Source organism: Callithrix jacchus, chromosome 18, assembly GCF_049354715.1.
Source record: "Callithrix jacchus isolate 240 chromosome 18, calJac240_pri, whole genome shotgun sequence".
Lineage (NCBI taxonomy): Eukaryota > Metazoa > Chordata > Mammalia > Primates > Cebidae > Callithrix > Callithrix jacchus.
The window spans coordinates 20,058,205-20,076,913 of record NC_133519.1 but is presented as its reverse complement, the minus strand read 5'-3'; the positions used below and the strand labels follow the sequence as shown (position 1 = coordinate 20,076,913).

The following is an 18,709-nucleotide window of genomic DNA, read 5'->3' as shown; positions in this document are numbered from 1 at the left end:
CGTTCCAGTCTTCACTAGTGTTCCAGTCTCAACCCCCATTCTGATTTGATTGTGCTTCAAATCAGAATGGAAGGGTGCACATGCAGATGGGACAATGAGATGTGCCAGGGAGGCAGAGGAGGAGGCAGAGGAGAGGCCAGGCATCAAGGCACTGGCCTCTCTGAGCAACAGGGATGAGGGGGAGTGCTCCAGACAGGGGTGGGCCTTTCCTTGCACATGGACGCTTCTTCTCTGAGTCAGTGGGAAGGAGACCACCGTGGCCTAGGCCTCTTCAGGGTGGCAGCCACTGCAGCCTCTTGACCTCTGGTATGAGGGATGCTAGGATGGTGGGGAGGAAGGGAGGCCAGTACCTTGATGCCTGCGCTTCGGCACTTGCCCACAGCATCTGGCACAGCAGCCCGGGGAGGGTCGATCATAGACATGAGCCCCACAAAGCAGAGCTTCTCCGTGGGAAAGTTCAGCTCATCCGTGTCGAATTTGAAGCCCCGAGGAAACTTACCAGAGGGCAGATTCAGTTGACAGAACCCTGAAAGGGGGCAGAAGGGAGCAGTGAGAACCACAGGGTGGCTTCCTAGACGCCCCCACAGTCCTTCACCCCAGGGATGCCACGGAGGCTTGGGAATCCCCTTCTGGGCTTCCTGTTTCTGGCCTCTTACCCAGCACACGCTCTCCCAGTCCCCCCAGCTCCATGTAGGCATTTTGAAAGGCGTCTTGCATCTCCTTGTCAAGCGGGATCTCCTTGCCCTGCACCAGGATGGTGGAGCACCGGTCCAGGATGCGCTCTGGGGCCCCCTTCATCACCAGCACGTGGCTCTGGGGGCTGTCTTCTCGCTCATGGATGGACAGCTGGAGAGATGACAGGCAGTTACAGGGAGGGCGATGCTTGAGTTGGTAGCTCAGCATAGAGCAGCAGCTGGTAAGAAACCGCCTTAGCAAAGTAGCCCCAACCCATCAAAGATTGTCAATAAAAAGAATCTCCTTGGGCAGGGGGGTGTTTGGACCTTATAGTTCCAACTCTTGTAAACTGAGAGCCACCTCCATAGGACAGTCATTCATTCAACAAATGTTTATTGAGGTCTGTTTAAGAAGGCACTGTGCTAGGGGCTGGACAGCTCCCTCCTCAGCGTCCCCACCACCACCTGGTTTCAGTCAGGGGCCTTTACCTCTATAGATGATACAGAATGCTGAGACTGCAATCTTGGCACTCAACAGGTGCCTAAAGGCTAAGGGGCACCACAAGGGAATTACAGAATTATGGTTTCACTGAATGGAGTATAAGAGTTGGAAGGCTAGGCCAGAGGGTGGGGAGCCATGGGAAGGAGAGTTGAGAGAGTGACAGATTGTAGTAAGGGATGGAGTAAGGTTTGGGAGCTGGGGTTAGTTGCAGTCAGACATGCAGTCACATGAACTGTCCTGGGGGGCGTGGCAGTGGAGGCAACACCACCCTCAGGTGCCCTGGCTCCTCCTAGTGATGATTCCCTGTGGGTTTGCCCACCCCCTGCCTCCCATTTCTATCTCTCCCTTTTCCTCTGTCCTGGCAACCCAAGCAGACCTGGTACTTGTTGGTCGAGTTGAAAGGAATCTCTGCCACCTTGGGGTTTCTGTCTCTCATCTTTCTCACTGAACCACAGGACAGCTCAATGCACTTGAGTAGAGCTGACTCGGAGGCGTCACCAGCTGTGTCCCGCTGCCAGAAGAGACAAGAATTCAGTGTCAGTGTGGGAAAAAGGGAGCGGAGGATCGGGTGAAGGGGGCACCGAAGCTCCCAAGGCAGCCACAGCATGGGAGAGGGAAAGCTGGGTGCAGCCAGCCAGAGGCCTTTGGAGACACTCCCAAAACACACTTGTTGTGTATGCCAACCCCCTACCTTAGACACAGAGATGTTCTCCTGTCCTGCCTTGAAGACAGCACGGTTGCAGAGACCAGCAATTCGGGACAGGGCCGTCCACGTGGGGGATCGTTTGTCAAAAGTGGCCCCTGGGAGGAAACAAGTGAGAACCAGGAGAATGGCTCCCTTTAGAGCCTTTATCTCAACCCTCCCCCACCACGCCACTGCCCCCCGAGTCCTCTAATCCTCTCCACCCGCTCTGGAGCACCCAATCACCAGACTGGTCTTCGGTGGTGTCAGCCTCATGGATTTGGTTGTCGAACCACATGTGGGCAACGGTCATGCGGTTCTGGGTGAGGGTGCCCGTCTTGTCCGAGCAGATGGTGGACGTGGAGCCCAGCGTCTCCACCGCCTCCAGGTTCTTCACTAGGCAGTTCTTCCGTGCCATGCGCTTGGCGGTCAGGGTCAGGCACACCTGGAAGAGAAAGAGGAGAATAAAAACACTTCAGACTGTAGCTAGAAATGACCATGACCTTACCCTAGACCATGGCTCCATTCCTTCTCCCCTGATCCACCCCACTAGCTTGAATGGGTGGGACTTAGCTGTAAATGAGGAATGTTCAATGTTAGATATGTTGAGATCATGAGTATCTATCAAGATGACATGCTGGGTAGGGGGTTGAAGACATTTGACTAGAACTCCAGAGAGGGTCACAGCAGAGCTGGGCATAGGGATGTGCGAGTCATCCACACAGAAGGGGCACTGGAAATGCAGAGGAGATTGGCTTTTGCTCCGGGCGTAGGAAGAGCAGAGAGCTGAGGCCTGAGAATCAGCATGGGGGGTGCACAAGGGGACAGAGGAGAAGCAAACCAGGATAGCGACAGATCACAGCAGTTGACAAAAGAGAGAATGCTAGGAGGGTGGACAGCAGTATCTGTTTCAGTAGCGGGGTTAGGGAGGAGAGCTGAGAAAAGGTCACTGGATTTGCTAGTTAGTGACTGCTGGCCTTTGGAATGAGACCCAGAATGCTGGCAGATCATGAGAAAAGGCAACCGTGACAAGCTCCAGAAGAGAAATTGAGTGCCCAAGTATAGCCCCACCTGAGATTTCTCATCTCCCGCTCTGAGCCACGTATTGAGTGATCTCTGAGTATAGCATCCATTATGTGATTCTAGGGGAAAGAAGCACTGAGAAGCTATAAGCAACTGTACCTCTATCACTTTGAGGAAAGAGTAGTGAGACCCTCCCCTGGTGGCACCTCAGCCTGATCCACTCACAGTGACAGTGGCCAGAAGCCCCTCAGGCACGTTGGCCACGATGATGCCGATGAGAAAGATGACTGCCTCCAGCCAGCTGTAGCCCAGGATGAGGGAGAGCACGAAGAAGGAGACCCCCAGGAAAACAGCAACCCCTGTGATCAGCTGGATGAAGTGTTCAATCTCCATGGCTATGGGCGTCCGCCCAACCTCTAGGCCTGAGGCGAGCGTGGCTATGCGGCCCATCACCGTCCGGTCACCTGTGGCAATCACGATGCCCCTAGCCGTGCCTGCAACATGGGGGGACATCAGGTTGGGTGCCTTGTGGCTCCCGGGACTGTAGTCCTGTCCTACTTCCTGAGCAAAGAAAACCATCACAGGGTGGGTGAGCCAAAGCCACAGATCTGAAGGCCACATTTGGTAGGTTGTCCCCACTTGGCCTTCCTTTCCCAGGATAGATCGCCAATCCCAGAATCAATACAACAGCAAATTACTTTCTCTTGTACTTGGGCCTGGGGGGAAGCTTGCAAATAATCTCAAAGGTCAAATAGAGGAGATTTAATACATAAAAATTGCCTGTGGCATTTTGGTAAAATCAATCCCGTACTTGATACCATCCAAAAATATATTTGAACACAAAGTAAAGAACTCATTATGGATTTTCCATTCAGTCTTAAGATTTTCTTTCTCAACATCAGGCATGACTCTCTATAGAGGAAGGCAGACAACAGCTAACCCTTGGGTGACATTACAGGGGTCTTCTGGGAAAGAAGCATGGTGCATTAGAAAAAGCATGCACAATGGCCAAGTTAAATTTGGGCTTGAATCCTTATTTGAATTCCTATCGTGGTGTTGTCCTAATATTTAGGTGAGATGATGCTCTGATACCCTTAGACCAGTGCCTGGAACATAGTGGGTGCTCAACAAATACTTCAAATGAAGCATTTGTATTTCCTCTCCTCTTTTCAAAGCCAATTGCAGAGTAAGCAATGGGAACATATTACTAGGCATTTCTGAATAAATCAATTGTGGGAAATGTAAATTTCAGGATCTCAGTGCATTAAAAATTTAGGCAATGTGGCCAGGCTTGGTGGCTCATGCTTGTAGTCCCAACACTTAGGGAGACTGAGGCAGGAGTATCACTTGAGCCCAGGAATTTGAGGCCAGCCTGGGTAACACAGTGAGACCCCATCTCTAATATATATATATATATATATATATATATATATATATATATATATATAGGCTGGGCATGGTCCAGCTACTCTAGAGGCTGAGGTGGGAGATCACTTGAGCCTGGGAGGTCAAGGCTGCAGTGAGCTGTGATCGCGCCACTGCACTACAGTCTGGGTGACAAAGCAAGATCCTGTCTCAAAAGCAAAACAAAAAACAAATTTAGAAAATGTAATGTGTGGTGATTTTTATCTGCACAGTTGGCCCTTCGTTTCCACAGATTCCATCAACCTCAGATCGAAAATATTTGGAGCTAAAAAAAAAAAATGACGATAAAAACAATACAAATTTAAAAACAAAACAGTACAACAAATTACATTGTACTTGGTATTATAAGTAATCTAGAGGTGTTTTAAAGTATACGGGAGGATGTGCACAGGTTATATGCAAATATTATGCCATTTCATATCAGGGGCTTGAACATTCTTGGATTTTGGTAACCAAGGGGGTCCTGGAGCTAATTCCTCATGCATTCCAAGCAGTGACTGTAATTCCAACTTGTGGAAGGAGGGAAAAAAAACCCAGAGAAACATAGTACACTGAGGAGAAATGAGTAATGGGTAGGGGAAGTGTGGATTGGGGTGCAAGGCCTCCTTTGCCTTACTTTCAGAGGTTGGTGGTCTAGTGAGGCCTCTTTCTGTCTCTTCCCTCCTCCTACTCCTTCTCTAAGTCAGCCCTGACTCCACTCACTGGCTTGACCACAGAGGGCCTAGGTTTCAGCTTTGCTGGGACCCCTGCTGCTAAGTGATGGCAGCTCTAGGAGTTCTTATTGACCTGTGTGTACCTCTAGAATCCAGAACAGGAATGGGGCAAACTGGGCAGCCTGTGCCCGGTGACACATGTCTTTGGAGTAACAGAGGTTTAGAAGCAGCCTGAAGAAGGGCCCATGTGTTCACCGGGCCTGAATGCCTTCCTGGCTCACCCACAGCCTGGGGCCTTGGTCAAAGCAAAGGTTAGAGAAGGAGGCACCTAGGTCCAGAACCACAAGGACTAGAAGCATCAGTCAAACCCACAGACTCCTAAGAATGTAGGTGGTTCTGAGCATATGTGCATCTCTGGGTGCATGTCTAAGGGGATCTTAACCCAATATCTGAAAGCTTTGGAATGCACCCAGTCTTGGGGTGGACGAATAGAGATCTCCCTGGGGAAGGAAGATACATTTCCCATGGAGTTATGCCACCCCCAGCCAATACCGTGCTCTCTGGAGGGTGTTTCCATAATATTCAGGGCCCCCAACCCCTCGATTGCCCCACCAATGGCAGAGCTTTTGCCAGGTAAGTACTACCAGAGCCCTTTATCCTGACTGTGGATTCAGGATTCAGACCCTCTCACGGGGTGCAGGCTGGCTTCTCACCTTCAACACAGTTGGTGGAGAAGAAACAGATATTGCGGGTCTCCAGGGGGTTCTCGTGGGTGAACTCAGGGGAGCGGGTCTGGGGCTCCGACTCTCCTGTTAGGGATGAGTTATCCACCTGAGGAGGAAGGGGTGCATAGTCATCACACTGGCAGAGCCACTCGTATGCACACAGCTGTCTCCTGAACCACCTCCAACCACACTCAGTCTTCATGACGCGAGGAACAAAGTTACACTTGCCCTCATCACATATTTATGGCATTACTCAGCTATTGCCCCTGGTTTGGAAATCTCACTCCTCCTGACTTCTTATGTGACCTTGGGTTACTTGCTTAACCAACAGAGCCTCCATCTGTAAAATGAGGAATGCAAACAGAATCTCTGCCTTGCACAACCACAGGGGGCACCACTAACATTGTAGTTTATGCAAATGTACCTCCCGGGGTCCTTCAGGATGCAACGTGTGTGGCCACATGCAGCAGCCCTGCATGATCACACCATTCTTTCAGAATTACATCAGATAGCACATGTGAACACATATTAAACAGCTGACGCATAATTGGTACTCAATACATGATGGCTAAAAAGAGGACCACAAAGAAACACCTGGGGCATAGAGCACTTGCAACACGCAGGTGCAAGGAGGCACTGCACAAGCACCCCACACTGAGAGGTTAGGCAGGGGCATAGGCAAGGTGGTGACATTTGGACCTGGGTCTCCCCACCTTTAAACCTCACTGGTCCCCTCTCAGCTCTGCACAGCCTGGTCCTGAGACTCAACCGCTTGCTCCAGTATGACCTTCTCACCTTACAGCCATGAGAAGAGATAATTCGGAGGTCAGCAGGGACTCGGTCTCCACCCTTCACCTCCACCAGGTCTCCCACCACCACTTCCTCTGCATTGATCTGCATCTTCTCTCCCTCCCGGATCACAAGGGCTTGCTGTGGGGAGCCACGGGCAGCACATGAAATTCTTGTCTCTGCCCCCGCCTTCTTCTCCTGCTGGTCTCCCACCTCTCCTCCAACCCCGCCAAGCAGAAGGAGAAGCCCCATGGGAAATCAGGGGCTGGCGTGGAGAGCTGGAGGATCTCTTCCGCCCATCTCCATCTCAGAACACAGGAGTTGAGAGAAGATGAGCTGAACTCTTGCCGAAACCTTACACGAGCCCAGCCCTGATGTCTTACCTGAGGTACCATGTTCTTGAAGGAATCCATGATCTTGGAGCTTTTGGCCTCCTGGTAGTAGGAGAAGCAGCCAGTGACAATGACCACAGCTGCCAGCACCACACCCAGATACAGCTGGTAAGGAGAAAGAGTTTCAGGGACCTGCCCTTCCCCCCAACTCTAAAAGGGCAGCTGCCACTTGGGGTGAGCAGGCAGAGCCATCCAAGATGAGAGCCCAACCTTGGTCTGTGACTGAGAGTGATGACGGTAGGGGAAAGCCATTGTCACTAACCTCCCCCTTGATCTGCCAACCTCAAGCCTGCTAAGACTGGAAACAGAGGGAAAGCCTGAGAAAATTCCCAGGGTTAGGACTTTGCTAGTGGGTGAAGACCCAGGCATGCAGACAGGGTCACTTACGTGGGGAGGAACAGGGAGAGATTGTCTCATTAATTAATGAGTACGTGAGTGTGTATGCCTTGTGTGGCGGAAAGTGCTTTGCAGATATATATATATAGAAGCCTCACCCCTTTCCTCCCTAAAGTGCAGTGCGTCTGTAGGACTGTGATGGGAGGGCCTTGTTCCCCGCCCACCCGCCACTGTGTTGGGGGTTCAGGGTTGGAGGACAGTCACAGGCTGCTCCAGGGGTCAGGCGTGTGGGCTCACATTGTCGTTGGATGGTTCATCTTCCATGGCAGCCTGGATGCCGTAGGCCAGGAAGCAGAGGATGGCCCCAATCCACAGCAGGATGGAGAACCCCCCAAAGAGCTGACGGCAGAACTTGACCCACTCAGGGGTTGTGGGAGGTGGTGTGAGGGCATTGGGCCCATCTCGAGCCAGAATGTCCTGAGCCCGCTGGTTGGTGAGGCCCTGAGGGAGCAAGGAGAGGCATAGGGGGACGCGTCCGGAGCCAACCCAGCCCCTCACCATGCCCATCCCTTCAGCTCACTCTGTCACTCAGTCTGGATTACAGTGGTGCGATCTCAGCTCACTGCAACCTCCGCCTCCTGGGTTCTCCTGCTTCAGCCTCCCGAGTAGCTGGGATTACAGGCACCTGTCACTGTGCCCAGCTAATTTTTGTATTTTTAGTAGAGATGGGGTTTTGCCATCTTGCCCAGGCTGGTCTTGAACTCCTGACCTCAAGCAATCTGCCTGCCTGAGCCTCCCAAAGTGGTAGAATTACAGGCATAAGCCACCATGCCCAGCAATTTTTGATGAATTATTTTTAAAGAAATTTTTAATTGAAGGGCTCAGTGATTGACTGTACCACTTACTGTTCATGTGACCCTGGAAGGCTACTCTCCCTCTCTGTGTCTCCTTTCTTTAATAAACAGGTCTGCCATACCTATCTCAAAGGGTTGTAAAGAGTAGAGAATGTATGTAATGCCTCTTTCACTATGTCACATACGTAGCGAGGGCCCAGCAAATCACTGTAACCATAGGAATGGGCTGTCAGCCCACATGCCTGTGCTGTCAGCTCTGTGGAAGGCTGTGTGTGACTGAAGTTGCTGGGGGTAGAGAAAAGGGCCCCACCTGGAGGCCCTCTGGGGTCTGGGTTCTAGGGAGTCCTGGCTTCTAGGGTATCCAGGGACAGAGCTTTGGGCTAGGATGCAGAGGATCCAGATTCTAGTTCTGGCTGTGCCACCAACTAGCCACATGACCTTGGCCCAGTCCCTTGTTTCTGGGCCTCAGTTTCCTCATCTGTAAAGAGGGCTGGATTACAGTTTTTTTTTTAAGAGATGGGGTCTTCCTATGTTGCCCAGGCTGGAGTGCAGTGGCTATTCACAGGTGCAATCCCACTACTGATCAGCACGGGAGTTTTGACCTGCTCCATTTCCGACCTGGGCCGGTTCACCCCTCCTTAGATAACCTGGTGGTCCCCCGCTCCCAGGAGGTCACCATATTGATGCCGAACTTAGTGCGGACACCCGATCCGCATAGCGCGCACTACAGCTCAGAACTCCTGGGCTCAAGCCATCCTCCCACCTCAGCCTCCCGAGTAGCTGGGACTACAGGCACATGCTGCAGTGCTCGGCTGGATTACAGTTGTAAGGCTCCTGCCACCTTGATGCTGCATGTTGCTTTTGCCTCTTTTGTTCCTTCCCTAGAAGCCCCTGGGCTCACCTTGGACAGGTCCACTTGGTATTTTCGGCCCAGCTCATCCAAGGACAGCTTGTGGTCATCCTGGGGAAGGGAAGGTGAGTTACTTTGGGGAAGAGGTATCTAAGATGCATATGAGGCACTGTGGGGCACAGGGGTGAAGGGAGCAGCATGGGGGACATAGAGTTTCTCTGAGTGCACTGGGCTTCAGGGATAGCTCTCCCAGCATGGGGCCCCTCCTCCACGGCCCAGCAGGGTGGGCTGTGGGCCTCACCATTGCCACCTCCTTCTTCAGCTCATCCAGTTCCTTCTCTTTCTGTTTCTTCTTGCCGCCCCCATTCTCTGCCGTGGTGGCGGCAGGCGAGTACTCACGGCCGGCCTGTGGGAGTAAGGGAGAGCGGGAGAGTCAGGGAGGAGAGGGGCTGAAGCCTCCATTCCCACCACTCGGCCAGGAAGCCCGGGCAGTGGGGGTGGTGTGTTTAAAAGCAGTGGCTGCCTTGGGGGAGAAAGGGAGGATGGAGGGTGGAGGGACCCGAGGTCCTCGGTCTGTAGACTTGGCAGAACCAGGGGGGTCCCAAGAGAGCTTCAGGGAAAGGTGAGGGGCTCAGGGCTGAAAAGCATCACCTGAATGGTTTCATACTTGGGCTTCAGCTAAGATTTTGTTTGTGGAAAGGACCCTGCTGCTAAATACAAAACAAAACAAATATTGAAAACCTGCATCCTACACTATTTGGGAGAATTCTGGAAGGGAGTGGACAGGGTTTTGTGGGGGGTTGTTGAGGGAGTAGAATCACTCTGTAGGAATGTCTTAACCCAACACCATGGCAATTTTACTTAGAGAGGGGTAGAGATAGTCAGGAACTTGGGGGAGTAAGAGTCTTTGGGAAGCCAGAGGGTTAGACAGGAATGTGTCCAGAGAGAGTCAGGGCTGGTGGTGGGGATGGAAAGAGCAGGGCTGATGGACTGAGAGGAGACAGTAGTCGGAGAGTCAGGGCGTGTCCAGCGAGTGGGGACACAGGGTGTGCTGGGAGCCCTCTCCATCCTGCTGGGCAGGCCTGCCCGTTACTAGACAGCCATCAATTCACAGGACTGGACCCTCCTGCAAAGCGCAATTGGGTGACATGGGAACTGAGCCCCATTTGTCCCAGAACATAAGACATTGTATCTGAGAGTAAATCTAAAACTGCAACTTACGTAACTCTGAAGTCTAGACATTCCTGGGTCATCTGGTGAATCAGACGGACTTTTTTTTTTTTTTTTTGAGACAGGATCTCACTCTGTTACCCAGGATGGAACGCAGTGTGCAATTTCGGCTCACTACACCCTCTACTTCCAGGGCTGAAGCAATCCTCCCCCCTCCGCCTCCCAAGTAGCCGGGGCCACAAGCATCCACCACCACACGCAGATAACTAAAAACAATTTTTTTTTTTAGGGATAATTGCCTGGATTCAAGCTATCCTCCCACCTTGGCCTCCCAGAATGGTGGGATTACAGGTGTGAGCCAAGGCGCCTGACCAGATGAACATTATAATCATTTTGATTGTAGCCTTATAAGGCTCCTGATTTCCCTTCCACTTCAGGGCCTGCGGGCTCACCACCACCAGCCTTCCAGGGTCTCACGGGGAACTTCTGGGGCAGAGGGTGGGAATCTTTCCTTCCAAGAGGAGGCCCTCTTGGGGTGACAGAACAGGATAGAGGCTGAGGAAGGCCTGGGTGGCCATGAAAAGTTCCAAAAAGAGGTGCCTTCTTACTTTCTCTTCTGCTCCAGTCTTCTCTTGTCCCACTTCCCTCAGGAAAGAGAGTCTTGTCATAGACGGGCTGCTCAATTTCCACCTGGTGCCTGCTTCTCCACTGAACTCTACAGAGTCTGCGCTAGGCTTTCAGGAATTAGCTTTCCCACACCATGATGCAATTTTTGTTTCCCAGAAACAGTGGATACCTGGGTAGGATCCACAGCCAATGTGTTGGCCTTTTTTTTTTTTTTTTGCAGGATAATGCAGTTTTGGGGGTTTTATTCGCTTTTGTAAAAAATGGACTTTTTTGGAGCAATTTTTTGGTTCACAGCAAAATTGAGTGGGAAGTAGAGAAAGTTCTCATGTATCTCCTGCCCCCACACATGCACAGCCTCCCCCACTGTCAACACCCTGCACCAGAGTGGTACATTTGTTGCAGTTATAAACCTGCACTGACACATCTTTGTCGTCCAAAGCCCATAGTTTAGGTTTGGGTTTACTCTTGGTGTACATTCTATGGGTTTGGACAAATGTATAGTGACACGTATCCACCACGGTGGTCTCATATGGAATAGCTTCACTGCCCTAAATCGTTTGTGCTTTAGGGTAATGCATATTTTACCCATCGGAGTCAGGAGCAATCCCAGAAAGGTGGCAGCTGCCCTGTTCATAAGAGGTCACCAGTTCAGCATCTTGAGAGGCAGAAGTCTGACCAGGACAATCAGGAGCAAGGGTGAGGGATGCAGGGAGAAGTCAACACTATTGCTCCCAAGATACCAATGACTTAAAAGGAGATGAGCTTTTGGGGGCTGCGTGGCTCAGAAGTGTTCTTCTTAGAAAAGGTGACCTGTAAACTAGTGCGTTTGTCTCCAAACCAGCATCTATGAATCTGGTATCATTTTGGCCTCCTAAAGGCTGATCTTCTTGGGGAGACCGGAGCAGCCCAATGGAAGGGGTGGGGAAAGGCTTGTGAGTGGTTCTACCTCTCCCTTTCCCAGGTGACTTGAGATAATTCATTTAACTGAACGGATTGAAGTGCTTTAGGTTCACTAACAGTCTGTAGCAGGACAGAGCTGAGAAAAGGATGAAATGCAATCAAGAGACCAGAGGCAAGAGGTCAGGCTGGTGGAGCTCCAGTGTGACCCTCAGGAACTTCAGGGACAGAAGCGGGCCTGAGCATGCACAGAGGAGTAGGGCTGCGGCTGTGGGCAGAGGAGCAGGGCACAGAGGAATTTCTGTATATTCAGATGAGAAATAAAGTTCATAAAGATTGGAATCAAATGCATGCTTTTTAAAAACTTGCTGGTCCATGCACTTTGGCATGCTGGATTGTGGCTGAGCTAAGCAGCTCCATGTAGTGTCTCCTTTCCCCAAGCTCCCACCCTGCTCTCCAGTAGGCTCAGAGCTTGGGACACACCGCCCCTTCCCCCTCCTCCTGTCCTGGCAAGGATTTCGGGCTCTGCAGCCAGGAGCCTGCGGAGATTTGGGGCCAGCGGCTGCCCAGGCAAGAAAGAAAGAGAGGAAGCAAGGACCCCCCCTAACCTCCCTCTGCTTCTCCCTCCCCCAGCCACAAGTCCCCCTCTCTGGGTCTTGAATGCTGAAGGAGAACAGAGAGTCCTTTTTGAGAAAGCCAGAGGCTGGGACAGAGTAGGGGCAGCTGGGAATCCGCCAACGCTCCCCCCATCTCAGCCTCTCCGTGGCAGCTGGAGCAGGCTGGGCTCCCTCCCACCAGTGTCGTCCCTTCCCCCAGCTCCCACGCTGCCCTTCACAGCCACGGGGTGATGGGGGGACAGTTAAACCTGGCTCTGGAGTGGAGGTGCAGGGAAGAAGGAATTGGAGGCAAAATGATCCCTAGAACAGGTTGTGGGTAGCAGAGGCTTCCCCTCTTCAGGGGTCTCTGGTAGGTTGAACTCCAAGCTCAGGCCCTAAGTAACCCCATTTCACCCAGCCTCTTAGTTGAAAAGCCCAAATCTGCTCCTCATTTTGCTTTTGCATCACCCACAGCAATTGGGGATGGTGGTTAAGGGGAGTTTGGGGGTGCCAGAGGAAAAGGACAGACTGCAGAAGTCAAGGTCTCATCCCTTCCCAAGCAGGACCTCCTGAGCTGGGTCTACCTTGCTCTAAGATGGAGCAGGTAGGGGGCTCCCCTCCCCTCCTTCTCTCTCCATTTGGATGGGGGGTTGGAGGGCTTGTCTCTGCCTCTTCTCAGAGGTCCTGCCTCTCAGCTGGGGATGCCCTTTCCATGGGGAGCCAAAGATGTCAAGATGTGGCTGAAGGTTCCCAGACAGATGTCTTCCCACAGCTATGACCTCTTCCTCCGAGAAGCTCATGCCTCATAGCTCCTAAGGACAGGCCCACAGATTCTCAAGCACCCTCCCACAGTGACAACTATGCTTGTGCAGGCTTGAAGGCTTGTACATTTACAAATTTGCCTGCTGAGACACAGACACAGGTGCTCATCCATGAATAATTGCTGCACTCCCTGCCTATGGAGAGCACGTGGTCATGGACACACACACACACACACACACACACACACACACACACACACTGATTCTATTTATGGCTCCGACCCTAGCTCAGGAACCCTGGTGTCCAGGCTCAGAATTTCCCAGCTGCTCTACTTGGTGCAATAACATGTCCTTGCCTGACTCCTCGTGGGCCCAGAAGCACCCACAGCTCCCCATAGCCAGGGTCTTCTCCCACCCTCCTGTTCCTCCCCATGCCCTTTCCCTCTGTGTCCTCCTTTGCCAGTACTCCACAAAAGGAAAGCAGCCAGGCACAGTATGTAAAGGGATTGGTCCACTCTTCTCCATATGGGAATTTCATTTCCAAGAATTCAAAGCCCTGTCCCTCCCCGCCCCATTGTGGTTGTTAATCTTTGCCTTGGCATAGCCATTGCTGCAGAATGCCATGGACAAGTGGACTGGGGGGTCACTCTCACCAGCCTGTGGGAAAGTCCTCAAAGCCCATGGCTTGGAGCCCATGGACAGTGCTGCTCAGGACATCTGGAGGGGTGCTGGGGTGGGGGCCGGGGCACACCGCTCTTCCTCCCACACCCCGCCCAGCTGTCCCTGGCACTCAGGGCCCCTGGAGCTTGTGTCCGGAACTGCTTGGTGACTCTGGGAGCCGGATGCTCCACTGCCCCTCTCTAACCTCAAACTGGACCCCCAGCCACTCAGGCTAGGACTCCCAGAGGAATGGATATTTTCAGCGGGTTGCAAAGACGGGAGGACTCGCAGTGCCAAACATCCTTCCAGCTGGGAGGCCAGGAGATGCAGTGAGAGGAGGAACTGCCTTGGGGAAGGGCTAGAGCTGTGGAAGAGGGGTGGAGGGAGAGCTGGAGGGGCATGTGTGGTGGATTGAGGGTCTAATTGTGGGCAGGGGGCCGGGGCAGGCAGAGTAGAGGAGAGCACTAGGGTAGGTGAGCGCCGTGGGATCTGTACACGCATTGGTAGTTTGGAGACTGTTAATTCTAAGTTCCAAGTATCCCACTCAGCTTTTCTCTCCCGCTCCTTCCACACCCATTCCCATTTCATCCTTCCTCAGCAACCTCCCTCAAACTCCAGAGTACAACCCCTGCTCCTTAGGGATACTCACCCCACGGCCCATCTTGGGGCAGAGTGGCTGAGGGACCTTAGCAGGAGAGGTCACCAGGAGGATGCCAAGCCCACACCAGCCTGTCCCGGAGACCCTGGCAGACAGAGACAGCCAAAGCAACAGGGTAGCTTTAAATAGGTCCCTCTCCCCCTCTCCCCCGCCTTCTCCTCCGAAAGAAACGTTTGTTGAAACAGGATCCCTGAGGACTCCTCCCCTCCCGCCCCTTTAGCCACTGGCCCTAGACAGCCCATTTGTCCTGAGGCTTGCCCCCCCTTGGCTCCTCTCAACCCCCTCTGGCCCGTGGCACTCACAACTGAGAGAGGCTGCCAGGGAAGGGGGCCCAGGTCCCAGGTGGGGGGGATGTGCCCCCTAGGATCTGGCTGAGGTGGATCAGTTCACTCAGAATCTCAGGATGCCAGAGGCCATGTGGCCTAACTCTTCTTTTCCAAGTGGGGAAACTGAGGGTCAGAGAGATTAAACAATTTAAATTGACAAGACAGAACTGGCACTCAGGTATCCTGAGTCTACATCCAACATCCCAGAGAAAGAAAGAAACATACACTCCTCTGTTCCCTCCACTAGAGAGGCTGCAGGGCCACTGAAGCCCAGAAGTAGTTAGAATTGGAACTGAAGGCTGATCTCTGCAATTGAAGCACCTGGAAAGGGGCCCTGGGCAGAGTCAAAGGTGGCTCAAGAGTCTGTGGGAAGTTTGGAGGTGGAGGCGAGAGGGTGTCCCCAAACCCTGCCAGGTGTAATCTCTCCAAAGTTTTGAAGGATAATCAAGACTCGGGTAGAGAGGGGCAGGCCAGGGCTAGAGGGGAACTGTGGGACCCCCTAGCAGGCATCCGATGCCACCTCTGGGCTTTGTTTATCCCTCATTTACCATGTCATCCTGTGGAAGAACTCTAGACTGAACTATGCCTGGGGCTGGTGAGTAGTGTTAGGGAGAAGTCAAAAGAGGAAAACACAGAACCTCCAAGACGTGCGTGGAGGTCAATATCACAGCAACTATCAGACAGGTGAACAAGAAAGGAAATGACTGCTTCCTTCCTCCAGTGCGGAGGGGAAGGCGAATCTGCCATGCGCAGGACCGAGGCTGGAGAAGGGGCCTCTCTGCAGGGCAGTGGGGAGACTGGAAATGTTTGAGCAGTGAGGATGCCTGCCAGAGTCAGGAGCAATCCCAGAAATGCCTGAGGCTTTGCCTGGGGCTGGACAGGGTATCTTTAACCTTCCACCAGCTAGAAACTGGGGGCAGGGAGATGACCTAGGACAGGGCCAGCTGGTCTAGGGGTGTCGTTGCCATTCATATGATGAAAAAGCCAAAGGATGAGGGGCACAGAGAGGAAGGGGAAACCAGAAGGGGCAGAGAGAAAAGAAAAAATTCTGCTCCCACCTTCTACTGGGAACCGTCAGAGGACAGGATTCCCGTGGAGTGCCCCTGTTTCTCTGGGCACAGAGATGGAGTGAGGGGAAGCCAGCGGAGTGGGGCAGGTCTAAGCATCCTGAGTGCAAAGAAAGCAGAGAGGAAGGGAGGGAGGGAAGGGTGGCTTTGGCCAGAGGCCTAGGGTGCCTGCTGGCGGGGCTGGGTCCTTCTTTGGCCCCAGAGGGAACTCCCTGCAGAGGGATTATCAGCCTCTCCTCTAGCAAATCCACTCTCAGGGCACAAGGCTCACATCTGAATTCCCTAAATAACCGGCCCCCTTCGGGCCTGCAGTTGAGATTTTCCATTACAGGGACCTGGTAGGTCACATCTCACTTCCACCCTCCTTCCCTCTCTGGGTTCCCGTCAGAAAGGGCGGGTAGGATGGGGCCAACAAGGCCTTCTCATGGCCCCTTCACTGACCTTGGATTTGATCTTGGGGGAGAATAGGCAGCGGGAGGAAACAATGAAGGGGACAGATACCAGTTCACCCCCTGTGTGTTGAAGAGAGAGGGGAGTAGCAGGCAAGCTTGTGGTTAGACATTAGGAGAGACTGGGAGAGCAGAAGTCACTACAGAGAGGCCCCGAGGCAGCCTTGCCTGGGGCTTCGGGGACAACATGATGAGTTGGGCTTTAGGAAGCACCTATTCCTAAGGTTCCCGGGCTGGAATTCCTGGATAATCTTCTGCCCAGCCCTCTCCAGGACACAAACTGAGATAGAAGAGGAAACGCCAGTCCTCGAGTCTGAAGGTGTGCACACTTCAAGCTCTCACAGTTTCCATCCCACCCCTCACCCCTCACCCCTGCTGGCATCTGCCCAGTCCTTCCAAAGGCCCTGGCTCTGGTCCCTGTGGCCAAGCTCAGTACCGGAAAGGATGTGCCCTTCCTCTGCCCCTACAGCCTGCTGGGGCTCCCTGCCATGCCCTGCATTTGGGTGAGAGCACGGCCGGAGGGGCACTGCTGCTCACATATTTACAGCTCAGGGAAATGAAAGAGTGGGCAGGACACCCAGGTCCTATTCTTCTGCCGTGCTTCACTGACCACCCTCCCTGCCCAGTGAGAGCTGAGGCTCTGGGGGGTCTACCTCCTTCTCGTCCTCCTTCTTGTCCTCCTTCCCGTGAGAGCTGAGGCTCTGGGGGTCTACCTCCTTCTCGTCCACCATGAACCTCAGGCTCTAGGACATTAACAGGGGTAGACCCTGATCCTTTGATCTGGAGTGCCTGGTTGGGCTACTGTTCCTACAAACAGCCAGCAGTACCAGTTTGAATCAAGGCCATTGGAGTAAGAGGAGCAAAGGAGAGAGAAAGAAAGACTTGGAAGCAGGAGGAAGGAAGGCCAAGATGCCTGGGCTGGGGAGTGGGCTGAGAGGACGTCACAAATCAGGAAGGGGGTCCACCAAGGGGAGAGTGGGGACGGAAATTGTTCGAAGATCATGAAAGAGAGAGAGGATGGAGTGGTCCTGAATCAAACCTTTGGTTGGTAAGAAGTGTGTGTGTGCGTGTGTGTGTGTTCATGCATGTGTGTGTGTGTGTATGTGTGCGTGTGTGTGAGAAAGAGAGAGAGACCAAGAGAGTTGGAGAGAGACAGCAATGTGCATGTGCCTGTGTACGGATGCATGCTGGTTAATGACTGGGAGGACCTGACCGCTGGTCCTGTGAGTGATATGAGACAGTGTGGTGGTACCAAACCACGTTCCCAAGGGGGAGCTCCTCAGCAGAGAGGACCAGACTCATTCAGATGTGTGGCCAATCTGCTGTGAATGGGCTATCTGCATGCAAGCCTGAGTATAGAGGTGCGTGTGAGTCCGTGTGTGCGTGCCTGTGGGCCCGTGGGGAGCTTGTGTGAAGCCGGGTGTGGGTGTACGTGAGAGTCCATGAGAGAATGTGCGTGTGCGCAGGGAGGGGGTGGGGACGCTGCTCAGCTGCAGATGGTCTTTCAAGGTCTCCAAGAAACAGTTTTGTTTCCTAAGTGACTGGCCTCCTGGGGCCTCCAGCCCAGATTTGAAGGTTGTTTCAAGATCAAGAAAGAGAGAGAGGAGGAGGGAGAGTGGGAGGGAAGAGCTGGGAGGCTCTATCACCCCCATGTCCCTCCTCCCGCCCCCTCACCCCACTTCTCTGCCACAGTCCTGATTTGGGCCCAGCTCTCCAGCTCTGCTCCCTCCGTCCTCCTCTCAGCTGCCAGCCCCCTCTGGGCGTCTCTCCTTCTCTTCTTTCTTCCATTCCCTCTAACTCTTCTTTTCCTTTCTTCTTTAGGGCCTGTGGTCTTGTCACTGCTGCCAGGCTTCTGAGGCCTTCTGGGAGTGTGGGTGGAGTTTTTCTGCTTGCAAGGGGAGCCCATCTTGGGGGATGAGATGAAGGGAGCCGGGAAGGCCTGGGGTGGCCATGACAAGTCCAAGAAAGATGACTTCTCACTCTCCCTTCCCCTCCAGCCCTCTGTCCTCCCACTCCCTCAAGTTATAGTGACCTGTTAAAAGGTTGGGCTCAGAGCCCCAGAGTGCTTTGTCCAAGTTCTGCTGGTGCCTCAGTTTCCTCACCGGACTACAAGGATGGTGTTGAATTTTCCACCTATCTTTCCTTTAACATCTGCTCCTCTGTTTTCTTTTTCATTTTCTTTTCTTTTATTATTTTTTTCTTTATCTGTTAAGCCATTCCTTCAACATGGTCTTTTTTTTCAGTCTACTCAAAGTAGATTCTAAAAATCTCTTCTGGCCAGGCATGGTGGCTCATGCCTGTATTCCCAGCACTTTGGGAGGCTGTGGTGGGGGGACTTCTTGAGTCCAGGATTTCAAAGTCAGCCTGGGCAATGTGGTGAAACCCTGTCTCTAATAAAAATACAAAAAAAATTAGCTGAGTGTGGCGGCATGTGTCTCTAGTCCTAGCCACTCAGGAGGCTGAAGTGGGAGAATCACCTGAGCCCAGGGAGGTTGAGGGGCTGTAGTGAGCCAAGACTGCACCACTGCACTCTAACCTGGGCAATTGGAGTGAGACCCTGTCTCAAAAAACAAAAAACAAACAAACAAAAAAA

At 52.8% G+C, this 18,709-nt stretch overlaps 1 protein-coding gene across 1 annotated transcript in view; it reads right to left on the bottom strand.

The window, feature by feature from the left end:
• ATP1A2 (ATPase Na+/K+ transporting subunit alpha 2) overlaps positions 1–14,372 on the bottom strand; it is a 28,405-nt gene extending 14,033 nt beyond the window's left edge. Inside the window, exons 1-13 of the mRNA XM_035279135.2 lie at positions 14,266–14,372; positions 9,207–9,311; positions 8,957–9,016; positions 7,499–7,702; positions 6,857–6,970; positions 6,480–6,614; positions 5,673–5,790; positions 3,107–3,375; positions 2,105–2,303; positions 1,868–1,977; positions 1,553–1,687; positions 657–846; positions 351–526 (exon numbers count right to left, since the gene is read on the bottom strand). Of these exons, the coding sequence (XP_035135026.1) occupies positions 351–526; positions 657–846; positions 1,553–1,687; positions 1,868–1,977; positions 2,105–2,303; positions 3,107–3,375; positions 5,673–5,790; positions 6,480–6,614; positions 6,857–6,970; positions 7,499–7,702; positions 8,957–9,016; positions 9,207–9,311; positions 14,266–14,277 (1,827 nt within the window). The 5' untranslated portion in view covers positions 14,278–14,372. The remainder of the gene's footprint in view (positions 1–350; positions 527–656; positions 847–1,552; positions 1,688–1,867; positions 1,978–2,104; positions 2,304–3,106; positions 3,376–5,672; positions 5,791–6,479; positions 6,615–6,856; positions 6,971–7,498; positions 7,703–8,956; positions 9,017–9,206; positions 9,312–14,265) is intronic.
• Positions 14,373–18,709: the final 4,337 nt, after the last annotated feature.